Source organism: Equus caballus, chromosome 20, assembly GCF_041296265.1.
Source record: "Equus caballus isolate H_3958 breed thoroughbred chromosome 20, TB-T2T, whole genome shotgun sequence".
Lineage (NCBI taxonomy): Eukaryota > Metazoa > Chordata > Mammalia > Perissodactyla > Equidae > Equus > Equus caballus.
Genome location: NC_091703.1, coordinates 65,687,988 through 65,707,941, shown reverse-complemented (window position 1 = coordinate 65,707,941; position 19,954 = coordinate 65,687,988). Strand labels below are relative to the sequence as shown.

Sequence of the window (19,954 nt, the reverse complement as noted above, 5' to 3'; positions counted from 1 at the left end):
GCCGAAGTGGACCTCAAGAACTTAATCACTCGGCCACAGGGCCAGCCCCCTTAACCTCTAGTTTAAAGAGAAGCTGCAGGTTTATCAGATCATCACTGAGCAGCCAGCAGCAGTTTAATGTGGTTTGTCTGGGTCACATGAAACCACGAGGAAGGGCAAATTCAAAATATGCGTTACCAGTAAACATGATCTTCACTAAAAACAAGTTATTAGTTCAATATTTTTAACTTAAAATGAAAATTCACTTGGGGGAAAAGGACTCTTTTTTACTACAAGACAATATTTTTGTTTCTGCTGCCAGAAGACAAGTTGGTAGATATGATAAAGGGGGCGCAAGCATGACAGGATGACCGTGAGGAAGCCAAGGTGGGTTACTGCTGTACAGTCAAGGCGAAGACGGCACAACGGCCAGGCCAGAGCTTCAGACTGCAGGCGGTGACCCATCACACGTCCTATCTTTCCTGGGGTACACACCAGTACAGAACAGAAGAGAGTGCAACATTGTGCTAAGAGTGAATACCATTCGAGCAGCATTTATTTCAGCCACACGTGTGTAAGCACGTATATATGTACTGAGTGCCTGTGTGAAATGTTTTTTTCTCAGTGTGTCCCAGAGACAAAAAGTTGAGGCTCCTGCTGACTCCACCACTTCACTGCTGTGTGAGTTTGGACTCTCCCTCAGCTTTAGCTTCCTGATCTGTGAAATGGTGCTGAAAATAGAAACTGGACAATAATGGTTGTAGAAAACATTCAATGAGATAATGTACATAAATCATAGCATCTGACACATGGTAAGCTCTTGATAAGTATTTTTTTTTTTAAAGATTTTATTTTTTTCCCTTTTTCTCCCCAAAGCCCCCCAGTACATAGTTGTATATTCTTCGTTGTGGGTCCTTCTAGTTGTGGCATGTGGGACGCCGCCTCAGCGTGGTTTGATGAGCAGTGCCATGTCCGCGCCCAGGATTCGAACCAACGAAACACTGGGCCGCCTGCAGCAGAGCGCGTGAACTTAACCACTCGGCCACGGGGCTAGCCCCAAGCTCTTGATAAGTATTAATTTTTAATTAATATATATCCTAATTAAACATGGTAGCTATCACCACCTGGAAACTGGCTTAATAATTAAGATTTTTCATTTTAACTTTTAAGTAAGATCACCTGTATCATATAAAAATAAAAACTAAAGCAATAAAGCCCAACAAAAAATGTTTCTTACAGAAATCAAAATAAGATCCACCAACTCTGTTGTCAAAATCTTGACTTATCACCAGGCCAAGATCTGAACAGAATGACCAAGTTTGGTGCTTCTGCTTCCCTTCCGGCGTTTGCAATTACACCATTATCCAAAACCTTTTGGTCTTCTTAGTCAAGTGTTGTCATTCTGTACCATTCAGGTAAAAATGCCAACTGCCAGACTTCACACACTCATAATGGACGGCGAGTTCATGAAGCAGTCGCTCAGTGAAGGCAGCATAACAGCTCTTCTACAAAGAAAGACCAGGTTTGAAGCACCAGTCAGACACGTATGGCTACGGACCTAAGACCAATTATATGACCTCTCGAAACGGCAGTGTCCACAACGATAAAGGAAGACGAGTCATCCACCCCTTTTAGGGTCCCTTGAAATTAAAGGCACGAAGTAAGTATACAAGCACCTAGCACAAAGAGAACTACATATGTCAACTCCAGTCCCCTTTACTGACAAGGCCATCCTGCCACTCCTTAAACATTTCAAGTAACAGAATGTTCCCATCTTGCACCTACTCCAATTATATGAATCAGATCGACTAGAAAATTCTCTCTCATACTGATAGGAAAATACCACAAGTTCAAAGAAGGAAAAGATCATGATGACCTGAAGTAGGTCGAGACAGCTTCACTCAAAGGCCACTTCATGAAAGCAGTATGTCCGAGAAGTGGGCCTGGAAAGATGCAGGAGATATGGATGAGCAGAAAAGAGTGAGAAGGTTAACTGTTCAATCACTCATTCACTGATTCACTGTCATCAAAAATATGCTCAAAGTGCCAAGAACTCTCTAGACGCTGAGGATCCAGTAGGAAAATAAAACAGACTAAGGTCCCTGCCCTCATGAACTCTATATTCCAGTGGAGCAAGACAGAGAAACAAACAAGTTATACGACACACAGGAAGTCAGAGTGTGATAAAGGCTAGGTAGAAAAAAGAACTAAGTGGGTAAAGAGAACAGGAAGTGCTTAGAAAAAGAGGCGATGCTATTTTAAAGACAATGGTGAGAGAACACACACCGATAAATGGCATTTGAGCAGAGGCCTAAAGCAAGGAGCCACTCAGGCATATCCAGGGAAAGGGTTCCAGACAGTATAGCAAGCGCAAAGGCCCTGAGGTTATTCTAGTAGAATAAAAACCAAGCACACATGTGGATAGGGAAGCACACCATATCTGTGAGCCATGGCATCCAACAGAAAGCAAAGCAGGACAGCATAAGTGAACACACAAGCTGAAGACACTGCCGAGAGCCTTGACTCGCAAATCTGACTTCATAACTATGAGCATAAAGGAGTCACTGAATAGTTTTGAATACGCAAGTGAAATGAAGGAAACCACAACATAAGAAAAAGCATATACTCAATACTCAACATATTCAGAGTCTATGCCTGTTTGTTAACTACACAGAACCAAAAGTAACTTGCTTTTTCTTCATTTTCTTTAGATCTGTCTGTCTCAATTAATACCAGCTTTCAGCTTGAAGCAGAAAAAAATAATTTAAATAATTAGTGTCTCTATATACATTGGAACTGTTGCTTTAACAAAAGCCTTTATATGGGGAAAGCAGAAACTGTTGGCTAAAATGATATTCTGAATTATCTATAAAGTTCAACTACTTTCTTGTCTCGCAAGTTCACAAATAATGCAAATGGCTGACTTAGCCCATACAATGTCTTTGATATCAGTAATAAACCAATGAAACATTGATATATGAAGATTTTAACAAATATCATTGTGGAATACATTAGCCTTGTTTACATTTTTAGCAACGAAAAATGCAAAGTCTAAGCCAAATTCTGCACCAGTTTGAGAATAGCTATCTATAATTATATAAACATGTTTTCAACATTACAAAATAGAAGATGATCTTTGAAATGTGAAATATTTAATAATATGCTACAGAGTATAATGAAATGTTTTAATTTGACTTGAAAGAAATCTGTGCTATCAGCAGTCAGCAAAGTAACATCAGATTTATACACGAGGAGCACACCCAGTCAGTCAGCAGTCAGGCGTGGAACTGACAACGGAACAGCAGAGGACTGGCCATCGACAGTTCTGTCATTTTCTCCTATGCTGTGTTAGTCACTCTAAGTATGTCCTGAAGACAGGTGTTCCAAAGAAATTGAAATAGAACTATTCTCTTCAAAGCGACTAGGAGAAGTTTGTTTCAATAAAAAGAAACATATTTAAAAGTAATTTTCTTTTCATGCCTTTCTTCTAATAAAATACTATACTGAGTTCTGTTTCCAACCAATATGAAGAAACAGACATGGAATTTACTCTACTGACTAAAAAAACTTAACAAAACAAAACATAAAATAACATTCCGGGAGAGATTGGAAATCAAGAGATGGAAAACAAGCTGGGTGAGGGGCCTACAATGAACTCAGCGCATTGCCAGGGAGTCCAGACCACAGCACAGGGAAGGTGAAGCCGGGAGCTGCCCAGATCTCACCGACTCAAGGAGACGGAGCTGGGAGTCCACAGAGACCAAGGGGGCTAGCTGTCAGAAGGCAGCGCACAAGAGAGGGGACAGACGCAGAGAGAAGTCCTTAGATCTGCAGAAGGTCTCCTGTGAGTACTCCACCATGTACCGATTAACGCGCACATGTGAGGAACAGTAAGAACCGCCCAAAACTGTTAGAGCGAACGATCTTAAAGCTCAAAATAGGCAGCAATGTTGTCTGTGCCCACCAGACAGACTAGAAAATCTCACCTTTCATGGCCCATCAGATGTGGTAACAGATGTTAGCTCAGGTGTCAATCTTAAAAAAAAAATACTAGGGACAAACAGAAAAATCTTAAAAGCAGCTGCATATATCTGTAGTTAAAAACCTCCAGCAAAAAAAACTTCAGGCTCAGAAGGCTTCACTAGGGAAATCTACCAAACAATTAAGGACTGATAGAAATTCTACACAAACTCTTCAGGAAACTGCCTGGGGTTGGGGGGTGGGCAGCCCAGCCCACATCACAAGAAAGGAAACCTACAGATCAACGCCCTTCATGAAGATCTGCAAAAATTCCTACTAAAGTTTCAGCAAATCAAATCCAGAACACAGGAAAGACAACGCATCATGACCCAGTGTGGTCTGTCTCAAGGACGGAAGGCTAGTTTAAAGTGCAAAATCAACATAATTCACTATATTAAAGAACTGAAAAACTATATGATCTCAATAGATGCAGAAAAAGCATTTGCTAAAATCCAACATCCATTTCTGATTAAAAAATGAAATCTCAGTAAACTAGGAATAGAAGGGAATTTTTCTCAACTTGATAAAAATCATCTATGAAAAACCTTTAGCTAACATCATACTAAAGGGTGAAACTCTGAACGCTTCCCCTCTTTAACACTATGAACAAGCAAGTCCATCCTCACCGCTTCTATTTTACTGAAGGTTCTAGCTAGTGAAATACGGTAAGAAAAAGGAAATTAAAGGCATCCAAATTGAAGAGGAAATAAAAATTGTCTTTACTGGAGGATGACAATCACCTAGGTGGAATATCTGATAGACTCTACAAAAAAGCTACTAAAACAAATACGTGATGTCAGCAACACTGCAGGATAGAAGACAAACATGCAAAAATCTACTGCATTTCTATATTCCAACAACAAACAATTGAAATTTAAAAAATACCATTTACAACAACATTTAAAAATAAAAACTTAGAGATAAACCTAAGATAAGCAAGACCTGTACACTGAAAACAATAAAATATTGCTAAGAGAAATTAAATAAGATCTAAATAAACAGAGATACACTTTGTTCATGGACTGTAAGACTCCATATTGTTAAAGATGTCAATTCCCTCCCAAATAGATCTACAGACTCAAAGCAATTCCAACTAAAATCCCAGAAGACTACCGTGCAGAAACTGACAAACTGATTCTCAAATTCCTAGGGAAATTCAACAGACCTAGAAAAGGCCAAACAACTTTGAAAACAAAGCTGGAGGACTTCCACTACCTGACGTCAAGACTCATCATAAAGACAGACTAACAAAGACAGCGTAATATTGGCATAAAGGCAGACAAACAGATCAATGCAGCCTAATTAAACCCAGAAATCCAGGCACACCTCACTTGATTGCGCTTCGCAGACATGGTTTTTCACAAGACTCTCCACCAGAAAAGATTACAACTCGCTGAAGGCTCAACTGAAGGTTAACATTTTTTTAGCAATAAAGCATTTCTACACTAAGGTATGCACATTATTTTTTAGATATAATGCTATTGCACATTTAACAGACTACAGCGTAGTGTCAACATAACTTTTATATGCACTGGGAAACCCAAAAACTGTGTGACTCCTTTAGTGCAATATTCGCTTTACTGCAGTGGTCTGGAACCAAACCCGCAAGATCTCCGAGGTACGCCTCTGTAGACTGACATATACGGTCAAACGATTTCTGACAAAGGTGCAAAGGCCATTCAGGGGAGAAGAGAGAGTCTTTTCAAGAAATGGTGCCAGAACGACTGAATATCCATACGCAAAAAAATTAACTTTGATCCACACCTTATATCATATACAAAAGGCAACTCAAAATGGATCACAGCCTTAAATATAAATCTATAAAACTTCTAGGAAACAACATGAAGGAAATCTTCATGATTTGGGTTAGGAAAGGATGCTCATACTTGCCAAAAACACTACCCATGAAAGGAAAAATTAATAAACTGGACCTCATCAAAATGAAAAACTTTTGCTCTGTAAAAGACCATATGAAGAGGATGCTAAAGACAAGCTACAAAGCAGGAGAAAATATCTGCATATATGTGACAAAAGACTAGCATCCAGAACATACAAAGCACTTGCAAAGCTCAAGAGTATGGTGATAATGGGGGAGGTTATACGGGCGTGGGGGCAGGGAGTATACGGGAATCGCTGTACCTTCTACTCAGTTTTGCTGTAAACTTAAAACTGCTCTAAAAAAGTCTATTTAAAAAACCTCAACAGTAAAAAAAATCTAATTAGAAAATAAGGACCTGAACAGATCTGTCACTCAAGGGGATATACAGATGGCAACTGAGCACATGGAAAGATGTTCAACATCATTAGCCGTTAGGGAAATGTAAGTCAAAACCAGTATCACTATCTCTACACATCTAACACAATGGCTAAGAGAAAAAACAGTAACACCACCAAATACTGGCAAAGCTGCGGAGACGCTGGGGCACTCACACACTGCTAGTGGGAATGTAAAATAATACAGCCACTTTAGAAAAGTTTGCCAGTTTTTTAATGATTCTAAACACGCAATTACCATACAACCCAGCAACTGCACTATTAGGCACTTAGAGAAATGAAAAGCTGTGTTCACACAAAAACCTCTACACAAACGTACAGCTTTATTGGTAATTGTCAAAAACTAGAAACAGCCCAGACGTCCTTCAATGGGTGAACGGTTAAACAAACTATGGTACACACATACATACCACAAAATCCTACTTATCAATACAAAGAACACAACCATTAATACAGGCAACAATGTGGACGAATCTCCAAAGAATTATACTGAGTGAATAAAGCCAGTCCCAAAAGTATTGTATGATTCCATTTATATAACATTTTTTGATGACAAAATTTTAGAGTGAAAAACAGATTGGCGGTTGCCAGATCAGGGACAGGGGAGGGAGAGGAACAGGAGGAACATGTGTGGCTGTAAGTGGGCAACACAAGAGATCCCAGTGGTGACGAAGCTGTACATTACCTCACTGTGGCAGCAGACACACGAATCTACACGTGACAACACCGTATACAACTAAATACACACACGCTCACATGACGATACTTTTGCAAGACGTCACCATTAGAGGAAGCTGGGTAAAGTGTCTATTTTGTTAATCAACCAACATATATTAAACTATGATTCACAGAGTCATCACGTCTTAAGTCTCCCTACATACGCTCTCATTTATAGTTCTCCTACCGTACACACAAAGGAGCAAAGAAGCTATCACCTCCATTAAAAGGCACAGAGAAAATATGACCACTATTTTTAACCTAAATTTAATTTTCAAAACAGAGATTGACAGCAGTAGAAATGCTCAGTGCTCTACATTGAGAAAACTGTACTGTAATCATTTGGCAATAAATATGTATAAGGTACGTTAAATTACATGGTACAAAAAAATCTTAAACTAAAGTCCTACTAAACACATTGCCTTAGGTAATTACGGTGCTTTATTGATAAACTGCTTTTATGTGAAAAAGATACACGGCCAAGAAAGAAATTCATTACAAATGTAAGAATAATGATTACTTCACGAAAATAATAATCCTTGTCTTTAAAACTGAACAATTAGAGTGGCACCGCCCCTGCACCGCCTGTGACCGGCAGCCTTCTCTAACCGGCCCCGGCCGACACCGCAGCCCCAGCACGCGGCCGTCCGCCCGGGTGCAGCTGGGGCACGGGGAGGAAGGCCCGGCTGCACGGGCGGTTCGCACCCGGGGCGGGGCTGGCAGGCACGCCCCCCGGGGACGCAGGCACGCCGCGGACACGGCCCCCAGCACGCGGCGGGCCAGCACTTCCCCCCCCGGCACCCCGCCCTGGCGGCAGAGCAGCTCAGCGTGCGGCTGCCCCAAGAGAACACGTTCCCTCCCACAGCACCCGCATCTTCTGCCAACATCCCCTCGCGGCCGCGGGCCGTCAGAGGAACTGCGAGCCGCCGCCCGAGCGCAGACGCGGCGGAGACCCGGCCCAGCCCCGGAGGAGGCTCAGCGGGCGCGCCGGGACCCAGCCCGCCTCCTGCACGGAAGGCACGCGCTCCGACGGGCCAGCGCAGACGGCTCAACACAAACGGACAGCTCTCCCCGGAACCCGGGTTTCGTTAATTTCATCAGTTTACTCCAGAGGTAACTATAATCCTTCAAACAAAAAACAACCCTGCCAAGTGAAATGTCAGCCAAGCCCTGTTTTCAAGGCCACTGACAGATATATTCACGTCATTCCCTGGGCTGCAAAGTAAACTCTAAATCATCTTCCTCACAACTCCGTGGGAAAATAAAGCATGTGTTTCAAAACTAAACTGCAGGAAAAATAAGCCACGAAACATGGCAAAGCTGCCACGGCAACAGCGCGCCGCGAGGCAGCAGAGAAGCTGCTCCGCCTCCCGAGGGCGGGGGCAGGGGCGCGGGGGCGAGGGGGCGCGGGGGCGCGAGGAAGGGGGGCGCGGGGGCGCGGGGGCTGGGGTGCAGAGGCGGGGCGGGCGGTGGGGTGCGCTCAGCACGCCCGAACGGACGCCCTTCTGCAGCCCCCACGTCCACTCTCCCGACCACGCCCCTCCCTACACCCTCTAGCCCAGGCTCCTCTGCTCCCCGCAGGTTCCTGCAATGCTTCTCCCTCGCTCTGCTGCCCCCCAGTCGTGGCCATCGACCCTCCGATCTACACTGCGCTAGCAAACGTCCACGCAGGTGACCCCCGAGTCAAGAAGCACCCCTGTGTGCCCCGCTCCTTACCGCCTGCCTGGCCCGCAGGCCCCCAGGAAGGGAACAGCAGGCACACGCACACACCTGCCACCGGCCTCTGCCCACCCGCACCACTCGGCTGCTCTTCCCCTCTAGGACTGCGTCCACTCTCACCAACTCCCTCCCCCAGCTCCCTTGGCGCCTGAGTGACCCTTCCTCGGGCGGCCTGCCTGTGTCCTGGGGTGAAGCTCCTGAAGGCAGGGCAGGGCTGGTGACACGCCTCTCAGGAACCGCCAGGCCAGCGGGCCAGCAGACAAAGGGTAAAAAAGTAACGGTGGCTCCTTCTCTTCCCAGCCTCCATAACGCACTCTCGTGTGGCTCTAGGCTCAGAATCTGCTCAATTACACTGTCTGTCAAAAAACACAACTCACAAACGCTTCCTGCAAAGTAAGAAAATAACTATGAGCGCTAAAGACAACAAAAACAAGACCTGACATAATTATCAAACTCTTACTCATTTATCAAACCCTTACTGTGTGCCCAACATGACTTCACAAGCTCAGTCAAGCCTCACGACCCTGTGACACAGGTACGTCCATTTTACTGTAATGACACTGAGGCTTGGAAAGTGTAAATACCACACTCCCGCCCCAAGAAAGTAAGGATCGAGGGGAGGCAGGCAGAGAGAAGAGAGAGGAAGAGGGAGGGAGGGAGGGAAAGAGCAGGAGGAAACCAGAGGCAGCCACGGGAGAGCTGAGACTGACCCGGAGCGGCGAGCCTTCACAGGCCAGTGTGCTCCCAAGGCCACAGCGGAGCGACGCTCAATCGCGGAGAACACTGCAGAGGGCAAGTTACTATGTAACTCTTCTTTTTTATTATATGTATGCTGAACTCAACAAGATGATAAACATGTAAATAAATTCAAAATGTCATAGGGATACCGAAAAACTTACACGGTTCTTCAGGGAACTAACAAACTCTACAATATAGCATTCCCCTGCCATTTTTCAAATGCTGATTTACTCTGGCAAAGAAGTTAACCTGTGGGAATCATGTAACGATTCATTAGTCATCAGATGGTTCAAGATAAAAAGAGAAAACAAAATGAGACAATTTTAAGACTCGAGAATCCTTGTTTCAGCGGACTGTCCTCAAGTTTAGCCTTCTCAAACCTATTCCTTACTCCGTTCAGGTAACTCAGCTTGATTCACAAGTCCAGCTCGGAAGCTGAAAAGCTTGAGCAAGCATGTCTCAGCCTCCTCCACTTGGTGTCCTCGCTCACAAATGCTCAGCACCGCGTACCTGCAGAACTTCTCTCTCAAGCACAAAGATCTTCAACAGTTACAAATCTCTCTCTTTTAAACTATTCGCGACACTCTTTACAGATTTATTCCATGAGATAAGATTTGCCTTTAATTGACACTGCAGACACATCAACAAACAGAATTCCAAGTTTTGAAACATGCTTACATGACTGCCAATTCTGTGTTTAAATAAACTGGTTAAGTAAATACTTAATAGGTAATCATTCTTCACTCTGATTACTAATTTTTTTTTTAATATTCTGCCAACACATAGATACAGTACGGTTAAGCATAAAAACACAGAATTTACCTCCTTTCTCACAGTGGACAATGGCTAAATGTAAGGAGAATGAAAAAATTAACAGGCTGAGGGTTACCTTTCATAAAGGTCAAGGGTAACACATTCATTTGTGGACCCACAGAGCAACAGAAAGGATTCTAGACAACTTGGGTTCATTCTCATGGTCTCTCACTGTCAGAAAGCTCTGAGCAAGTCATTCAGCCTCTCTCGATCTGTCCAACCTCTAAGGGGAGATTAGACCAGATACTATGAAAGGTCTCTTCTACCTCTAAACTTTCTATAATTTCATAGTTACAAAAAGATGTACATCAGAGACTGAAAGTTTGTCCCAGGTGCTCAACTGTCACTTACTCATGGGCTTACAGAATCTAGGGGTCACTGGTGTGGCCTACCACCACACTCAGAGGAATGAATGCTGCCCAGAAGTTTGTGCTGTGGCCCAAAGACTGGTCAAGAGAAAAATGTGAAACAGCCAGCCAACCCCATCCCCAAAATGAAGGGGCAAATCATAAAGGAATAGAAATGACCAATAAGCATATTAAAAAGGTTCAATTTTAAAAGTATCAATAAAATGCAAAATAAAACAGCATGATACCATTTTTGCTGACCATATTAAGGAAACTTTTCAAAATCACGAACACCCAGGACAGGCTGGGCTGCAGAGGGTCAGCCACTCTTTATACATAGTGGTGGGAAGGTCAACTGGGCCAACATTCTGGCAATACAAATCAAACAGGCTTCCACCTGGCTTACTCTAACTACACCTTTCACATATGAGATTTTATTCCAAGGAAATGACTATGTGCACATAAAACTTTAACAGCAGGGCTATTTGTAACCACAAAAGTCAGAAAGCAAATATCCATCAATGAGGGGGCAGATTAGTTTAAAATACTTTAAAATTACTTAAGGATACTTACTATTAGCAAGCATGCTGTGCAGAGTAACCTTGACTCCCCCGCAATGTCCTACCATCCTATTTTCAGCAAGTGACTTCATCACCCAATTGTCCGTCACACTTCAGACCCCTCTCACTTTCTTTCCTCATAAACTCATCCACATTCTTCCTGATCTTTTTCTCCTGTTCAAAGCTTACCACTTAATCAGTGTTTTGAATCAAATTTTCCTCTACATCTTGCATTAATACAGTAACTGTACATACCAGCCCTTCTCCTTAGAGACTCGCCTGCACTGAGCCATGGAAAAGGAACCTGTACTTGCTGTTCCTGCAGGCCTCCCGCCTAGAAACCAAAACGACCAGAGGTGAGCATACGGCCCACGCTGGGCCAGGTCCTTTCACCAGGAGAACAGAATATGACCCAAGGAAAGAGACAACCATTTATAGGAAGCCACACAGCAGGTCACATAGACTGAGAAGCTAATGAGGCAAAGGCAATCAAATGAATAAGGAAAGAAGTCAGTAAAGAATGAAGCAGATGACAAGCGTCACACTTTACAGACCCAGAGATACAGAGACAGCCAAAGACAGAGACAGAAAAAACAGCTGCCTGAGGACTTTCTAGTTCTTTCCAGGTCAAGCTGTGGATGTTGTACTCATTCTGGTGCAACTAGCTAAGACAGAAGCCACAGGAGATATTGTTGATTTGCTCACACAACCTCTATTCCACCCAATTTCTGGTGTGCCTTCCTGTATTCAGAAGATGGAAAGTTAAAAAGCTCTGTTTCTCAGATGCCTTTGTAGTTAGAATTCTGAACAAGAATTAGTTTCTACCAATTAGATGCACTCGTGCGGTATTTGAAAGCAAAAATGAGATGGAAACGATCTTCCTGTCCTTTTTGGCTGTTTTCTGCAGGAAGAGAGGATCACAGAATGTCTAGTCTCTAGCTTCTTGGGAGTGAAGACGAGTTTTGACACGGATGACGGAGAGACCCCCACATTCCAGTCCCCAGTCGCCAGCATCCAGGTGTTGGAAGGTAGCTGTAGCTTTCCAATGCCTGGATCACAGCCTACTTGGTGTTTTCTTAGACTCAACAGTTCAGCAACAGCCTCAGGGCTAGAGGCTCCTGGCGGGAGTCACTCCCGGAGGCTCAGCCTGGAGCACCCCCTCTTCTGCCGCGATGTGGGAGTCACTCCTGGAGGCTCAGCCTGGAGCCCCCTCTTCTGCCGCGATGTGGGAGTCACTCCTGGAGGCTCAGCCTGGAGCACCCCCTCTTCTGCCGCGATGCGGGAGTCACTCCTGGAGGCTCAGCCTGGAGCACCCCCTCTTCTGCCGCGATGCGGGAGTCACTCCTGGAGGCTCAGCCTGGAGCCCCCTCTTCTGCCGCGATGTGGGAGTCACTCCTGGAGGCTCAGCCTGGAGCCCCCGCTTCTGCCCCTCCCAGGGCTTTCATAAGTACCTGATTTCCCGCATGAAAGCATTCCTATCAAGACACGGGGAGGGTTCTGTGTTCTGTGCTGAGGCCCTACTAAAACAACCTCAACTTAAAGATACAAAAAGAATATATGACGACAGTATTCAAAGCCAGTGGCTTTTATAAATCTGACTAAACAAAGTTTTACATACGCTAAAGAAGAAAGTTAGAAAAAGAGAAATATTGGGTGAGGTCTTATTTTCCAGAAAGAAAACCACCAAAGTCATAGTCACCTATGAAGTATTTCTAAGACCACTGAGATAACTTAGATTTTCATATTGCTTGTATTATGGCTATTTATCTTTTGTAGAGAGTGTCTTAAACTGGCAATATACATTATTCTTGTGCCCAGCATGCTCCTCCCCCTCCTGTCATTTACTCATTCAACAAATACTTATGTGCCAGGAAATATTCTAGGCACAGAACAAAAAAGACAAAAATCCGTGACTTCTTACATTCTAGAAAGGGAAACAAATGTTTAACAAAATTAAGTATATAACATATTTGAGTGAGGACCTAACCCGGGTGAGGAGGCCCACCACACACATGCATGTGTGTCTGGATGAAGAACACCCCGGGGATTGGGAAGAGCAGTGTGAACACACACACAGAAGCCTGATGAGGACCCTCAAGAGCAAGCAGGGCAGCGTGGACCACTGCAAGGGCGCTGGCTTTTACTCTGACAGACAAAAACAACGGCGGTCTCAGGTATGGCCGTGAATGATCTAACTGATCTGACTTACCTTTTCAAAGATCACCCTGGCAGCTGTGTTAGAACAGACCACAGCAGGTGAGAACAAAGCTGGGAGACCACTGGAGTCAGCATGGGGACAACGCCAAAGTTCTGGGCCAGAGCAAAAGGGCAGAGTAAGATAGGGAAGACTGCCCAAGGAGCATACTTAGATGAGAAAGCTCAAGAATTCAATTAAGACATGCTAATTTGGAGCTGCTGAATGAACAAGCACAGGCAACTGGATACACCAGCATGGAGTTAACTGGGAGGAGGTCTTTGGGCCTGAAAATACATATCTGGGAGTCAACTTAGAATCGATAGTTAAAATCAAGAGACAAGAGGAGACCAGCAAAAGAGTGAATGCAAACAGAGAGAGGGTCAAGAACTGAGTCCTGGGAGGCAAGCCTCCCTTCCCTTCTGATTAAAAACACCAATGCCCAGTGCTATTTTGCTGAAGTTACTTCTAGTTCTGTTTCTATCCCCTCCAAAGGAAAGTCCTAAATAATGCAGAAAGCCTTGGGGTCAGGATTCACACACCTTACAGAACTTCAATTCGTACGGCAATTAGCAGTTGTGCCTTAACATAACAGGTGCTCAGAAAATACCTGTGAAATGAATACTTCTTTAAGTAACCTCTGGATAAAATCCAGATCATGAGTGATATTAGATGTTCGAGTGTATCTTCATGGTTTGTGGCAGTTCTTTTCAATGTGTTCTTGGAAAACAGGATGATGGAGAAGTAAAATTAGAGGAACATTCATTATTGCATTTTCAAACAGCCAGACAAAGCTAGAACAGCTCCATGATTACCCTTTTCTGACCAGCATCCTAAAATGATTAGGGGTCTACCATAAAGAGCCAACAGCTAATTTAATTACTCCTTAATCACAGTGTCTTTGCAATAACAGTTTATTTGAATTTTTTTTAACTTCTTTTGTTCTCTTGGTATGTTTACACAGACTCGGAGCATGTTCAGAATAGTTGACACAGGCTGAAAAGCAGTCACTCAGTACAAGCATACAGAAATATCCAGACATACACTGTCAGTGGAGACTAGCTAATTGATGCTATTCTTCCAAGTGGAAAAAAAAAACCTGCAAACCAAAGTGAAGAGAACATTTTTAAATGCAGACGGGTCCCCCGTTTTTTGGTAGCTTGTTTGAGTTTGTTTTAGGCACAAAAATTAGAATCTTTTCTTTGTTAATTTTTATTACCAAAATTTTTCAAATACAGAAAGAATAGTATAATAAATACCCAGACATCCACTGCCCAGATTCAACAATTGTTAATATTTTGCCATATTTTCATCTTTTTTAATGTTGAAGTATCTTAAAGTAATTTCAGGCATCAACACATCACCCCTAAATACTTCAGTATAAACTTATAAAAAATATGAACTTTTTCCTCATAACCACAATATCATTATCACACCTACCAAATTAACAATAAGTTCTCAATGTCACCTAATATTCAATATGTATTCTATTTCCCACAAATGCACTTCCAAAAAAAATGTTTTTGTAAAGGTCTTGTTCAAAAAAGTATCCTCTCACTTATGCACCCCTATGTTCACTGCAGCATTATTCACAATAACCAAGACATGGAAGCAACCCAAGTGCCCACCAGTGGATGAATAGATAAAGAAGACTTGGTGTACATACATACACATACACACACACACACACACACACACACACACAATGGAATACTATTCTGCCATAAAAAAGACAAAAATCGTCCCTTTTGCAACAACATGGCTGGACCTTGAGGGTATTATGCTAAGAGAAATAAGCCAGAAAGAGAAAGACAAACACCGTAGGATTTCACTCATATGCGGAAGATAAACAAACACATGGACAAAGAGAACAGATTAGTGTTACCAGGGGAAGTAGCTGGGGGGTGGGCGTAAGTGGTAAAGCGGTACATATATATGGTGACTGACAAATAATAATGTACAACTGAAATTTCAGTGTTAGTTTCTATTATGACCTCAATAAAATTATAAAAAAGAAAAAAGTATCCTCTCAAGGACCACGCACTATGATTGGTTATGTCTCTTAAGTTCCCTTTAACTTAGAAGAGTCCCCCCTCCCAAACTTTTTCACATCAACTTGGTAAAGAGACATTAAACCCAGGTTTAATATAAAGAATAATTACAACCTACATTTAAAATATTTTCAAGGGACACAAACATATATGAAATGTCAGTAATCAGTACAATGCTCCTTCATGTGAATTCTAAAAGAATCTGAATGTGGATATTCGAGGTCTGCCATAAGATGAAAGCTCAGCTGAGGGACCAGTCTCAAGTTCTGTCCCTTAGCTCTGGGGAACAGTATCATCTGGGACTGATATCCCCTCCACAAAAACATCAGAACCTTCAAACTAAGAGAATTTAGCATAGATTTGATGCAAACGAGTAAGTTTATTCAATCCTAACATGGAGTAACTTAAGCCATTTACATATTAAGCTACATATACATATGTGTTTTACACATTCAGTTAAACATATGAAAATATGCTTACATGCTTTTCTAATTACATTTACATCTCACAAGGTGTCGGCTGGCAGCCTGTTACCATACTTCAGATATTGGATAACATTTTCACTGTGAAATTTAAGAACCTCACCTATTTTTTTGCCTTTTCGTACGCCTTGGCACTTTTTCTTGATAGGCGGGCACGGTGCACGGGGTAAACACAGTAACTGCTGTGCACAGGCCTTTAGAAAGGTGGTGGTAGGTCTGGGGAGGGGAAACGACCTGTAGTCCAGGATTAGGTCCCAGTCTTCCAGGGAGCCCCTGCCCCTATACTGTGACCTTCACACATCTTCTCAGTTCTCCTCCTCAGTGAGACAGGATGCCAAGAGTAGGCTGGAGCTGGGACTTCCCTTCTCTCACGGGAAAGGCCAGAGATGGCTGGCTGACGTCAGCTCCTTCCCCTCCCCAGGTCAGTCAAGCTCTAGTTAAACAGTTTCTGAAGGCAGACCTTGCTAAGAAGAACAGAACGCTCTGGTGTATTTCAAAATGGTTCCTTTTCCCCTTCCCCTGCCAGAAGCACCAGGAGATTTTCCTCCCATGGTCACTGTGTTGAGCCCCTAGAGGTAAAGGTCACACAAGTGTGGGAACTCCCCGCACGACTGAGGCCCCCAGAGTTTTCGACTCAGCCTCGTGCATGCGAGCCTCCAGCCACAGTCGGTCAGTCAGCTCAGGGTTGCCTGCCCCAGTCCTGGCTCCCACAGACTGAGACTGGACTCGTGACGCTCTGTATTCTTCTGTCGGTCTCTCCAACACCAGAGTCTGCGGTTTGCCGCGTGACCCCACTTTTAGGAAGGAGCCAGGAAGAGACGCTGACTTTTCAGCATGCTCGGCTTTTTACTTGTTGTCAGCACAGGATGACGACTTGAAGATCTCTCCAGTGTGGAGGCCAGACTGGAAACTGGACTCAACTATTTTTTGAAAACTAGAGAAACATTTATTTTAGGTTAAAACCTTTGTTTCCTGATGCATACAGGCATATTTTAACAATTAAGTTAAAAACAGTCAAAAGTATAATTGCCTAAATTTGGGACAAGTGATAAAAGTCCAGAAAAGAAAGCAATCACCAACAGCTGTGCCTTATCCACAGAAGTGAAATCACTGTCTCCACTGAAAAAAAAATTCCAAATAACAACTAATTTTCAGTAAATAAACAAGAAAGAGAAAACTGCTTCTATACAATGGTTGAGCAGAATTTTCACAGGGAAAAAACATTTTAATCTGACAATATGCGGGGAGTAATAGCAGACTAGTAATCTTTGCTTATAAAATTAATAATTTAATGAAAATAGAAAGGGAAACCATATTACAAAGAAAAGTGTCTGTATCAAACATTTGGATAGAATTTATCCTTTTTTTACATCCTACAATAATTACATCAAAAAGTTAACCCTCATGAGGCGATCAATTACAACTTCTAAGTGAAAAAAACTATTTAAAATTCAGAAAAATTTCACAACAATAAAACAGGCAACATGAGGAGGAGGAAGTCTTCTCCCATCGGAACCTTGGACAGGTCTCTTAAAAAGGAATTAGAAGGAAAAAGAAAACAAAAACGCTTTTTGCTTTATTTTTGAAATTCAGTTATCAAGGGCACATTAAAAAGGTGTTTATAAGACAATCTCTTCAACGTCTATATCAACATGTTAACAAAACTGTCATGTCTCTTAAATGTGCCTTGCAAAAACGTTCGTCAGCACACATCTCAACTACTCTGAGATCCGCACAGGTGGGCACGGAGCAGATCAGCTTTCTTACTGAATTTTGAAATGAAATGAGATGAAGTAAAACAAATATGGATTGCCAACCTTCCTACACTAGATTACTCATCCAAGACTCCTTCACCTCAACACTAGGAGCCCTGTAAGCCTCGCCTCCACAGATGCCTCCTCCTCTCTGCAGGGCCCCGGCAGGCTGAGCAGGAGCCAGGGAGGCCCACAGGAGGGCAGCCAGAGAAAGCGCTCTGGCCAGGGGCATCGAGAACAGTTACAGGAGCTTCTGAAAACCCCTCATGGTCCACTCCAGCACACCAAGACGAACATCTGACGTGAGAGGCAGCACAACGGCCTCCAGAGTCTGGCCGATGTCGGTGAGAGTCCTGGCACCGTGGCAGCTCTGGCCAAGCTGGGAATCCTTCTAAGTTTCAGGGCTCCCATCTCTAATACCCTTGGAACTGCCAGGGAATTCCATGAAGTACTGATGCAAAAGCAGAACACACAAGGCTCTCGAGTCACAGGAGAGCGAATTAACATCTGCTAAGTGCTCTGGTCAAACACAATCCCACAGTTTTCACTGGGAGAGCAGGCCCCACGTCTCATTCCTCTTCAAAGACCCAGTCAAAGGGCACAGCCGAAACGCTCGGTGAACGAACACTGCACGTGGGACAGTATCCGTTTATCTTTATCTTCAAGGCTCACTCTGGCAGACACAGTAAGAGTCAAGAGATTTCAGAAACCTGACCTTAATTCCACACACTTCAATTTATCTCCAACCAGGCTCTTTTCTACTGCTGTTCAACTGCAGAGTTGTCTGTGGGTCTAATTATGCAAGACTTAGATTCAAATCCAACATTTACTGACTATCCACTAGGTATCAAACTCTGTATAAATGCTCCATATACATCATATCATGCAACAGTCATCACAGATAATCCTATTAACATATCAACAGTTACTAAGATTATACAAGTTTAATATTGAAACTGTATACAGGAAACCAGGCTGTCAAGGAGAAACGATGAGGAACACTCCCCTACATCCCATTCACCAGGAAGGACGTGACACCCAACTTTAAGTAGAACAGTGTAAAACATAGAAACTTCCCTTTGTTTCTTTCTTTTAATGAACTCTAACTATTCTGAGGTGCTGAAATTTTAGTTTTCATAATTATACAGGGTTAGAGATATAAAAATCATGTATACTATTCTTTAACAGGTTTTAAAGCCCAGCCAAAGCTGATTTTAAAATCCAACCACCTATGTAAGAGGTGACTTCATACTGTCAACACTAGAGGGTGCAGAACAAAACTAAAATGGAGTCACTTGTGTCCAAGACAAAATGGCGATGTCAACACAGGCACATAGAGGAAACTTAACCTAACCTTACAGGAATTTACGCTCTTCCCAGAAACGAGCAGAGGACACCAGCTAATCCCCAACGCCAAGTCTGTTCACGCCCTCTCTGGACCCCTCCTTCCCCTGACTCAGCTATCCTGATCCAAATAAGAAAGATGACCACTAGGCAACCAATCAGCTGGAAAAGCCAAACAACTTCCACATTTATCCCATAAAATCGCTTAGTCTGTGAGCAACTCAGAACTCGTTGCTCCTATAGCCTTGAGTTTCCTGGCTTGCCAGTCGGAAGCCCTGAAATAAACTTATCTTTCTGCTTTGTTTTATTCAGTGTGCAGAGTTTAGTTTCGGACAAACGGATGGTAAGTTGGTGCAGGCCCTATTATCTACTGCATCAAGTCCAAGCTCCACTGTCTGCCACTGAATGTAATCCACAACTTTGTCCTGATTTACCTATTCAAATACATGTCCTACTGTCATGAACCCTAGATTGGTGCAAGCTAATCTCAGGAAAAAGACCTGCCACTTTGTTGACATTGAAAACAGAATATTAGTCAACAACAAGAAAGAATTACCTAAGAGAAGACATAAATTTGAGAAAGCCCCACTTTGATTATAAAGTCTAGATGTTGAAAGGGCATCTTAATAGAGCAGTAACTCATCTCAGCAAAATAGAATGCCATTAAAAGGAGAAAATGTTCAAATCGATGACAGAGGACTTCCTTATATGGACAAACACGTAACAAATTAATTTTAAATTTTTCAACAAATTTCAAGAAGTTGCAGCAGATGCATGATTAATGATATGATCCTACTTAACAACTTTCTGGAACAGGAAAAGATAAAAGTAGGCACAGTCTCGCCCTAAGTAGTTTACTAAGCTGGAAGAGAACATCAGAAACTTAAGGCTCCCTGTGAAAGGGTCCCAGGTTGCCTTATTATGATTTGAATTTCCCCCAAATAATGATGTCCAAGTCCTAA

The 19,954-nt window shown here is 42.9% G+C and overlaps 2 protein-coding genes across 6 annotated transcripts in view; one reads left to right on the top strand and one right to left on the bottom strand.

Moving 5' to 3' along the window:
• SMAP1 (small ArfGAP 1) overlaps positions 1–19,954 on the bottom strand; it is a 160,269-nt gene that overhangs the window by 128,382 nt on the left and 11,933 nt on the right. The window lies entirely within an intron of this gene.
• Positions 1,431–10,171, top strand: LOC102147566 (uncharacterized). Its single transcript, XM_070245786.1, has 4 exons — positions 1,431–1,501; positions 7,652–8,103; positions 8,572–8,661; positions 9,848–10,171. The coding sequence occupies exons 1-4, from the start codon at positions 1,431–1,433 to the stop codon at positions 9,859–9,861; spliced, it is 627 nt and encodes a 208-aa protein (XP_070101887.1). The 3' UTR covers positions 9,862–10,171.

Coding starts and splice junctions, on each gene's coding strand:
- LOC102147566 (XM_070245786.1), top strand. CDS start 1,431: ATGGACGGCGAGTTCATGAAGCAGTCGCTCAGTGAAGGCAGCATAACA. Junction 1,502..7,651: donor CTTCTACAAAGAAAGACCAG/GTTTGAAGCACC, acceptor GCCCGGGTGCAG/CTGGGGCACGGGGAGGAAGG. Junction 8,104..8,571: donor TTCATCAGTTTACTCCAGAG/GTAACTATAATC, acceptor TGCTCCCCGCAG/GTTCCTGCAATGCTTCTCCC.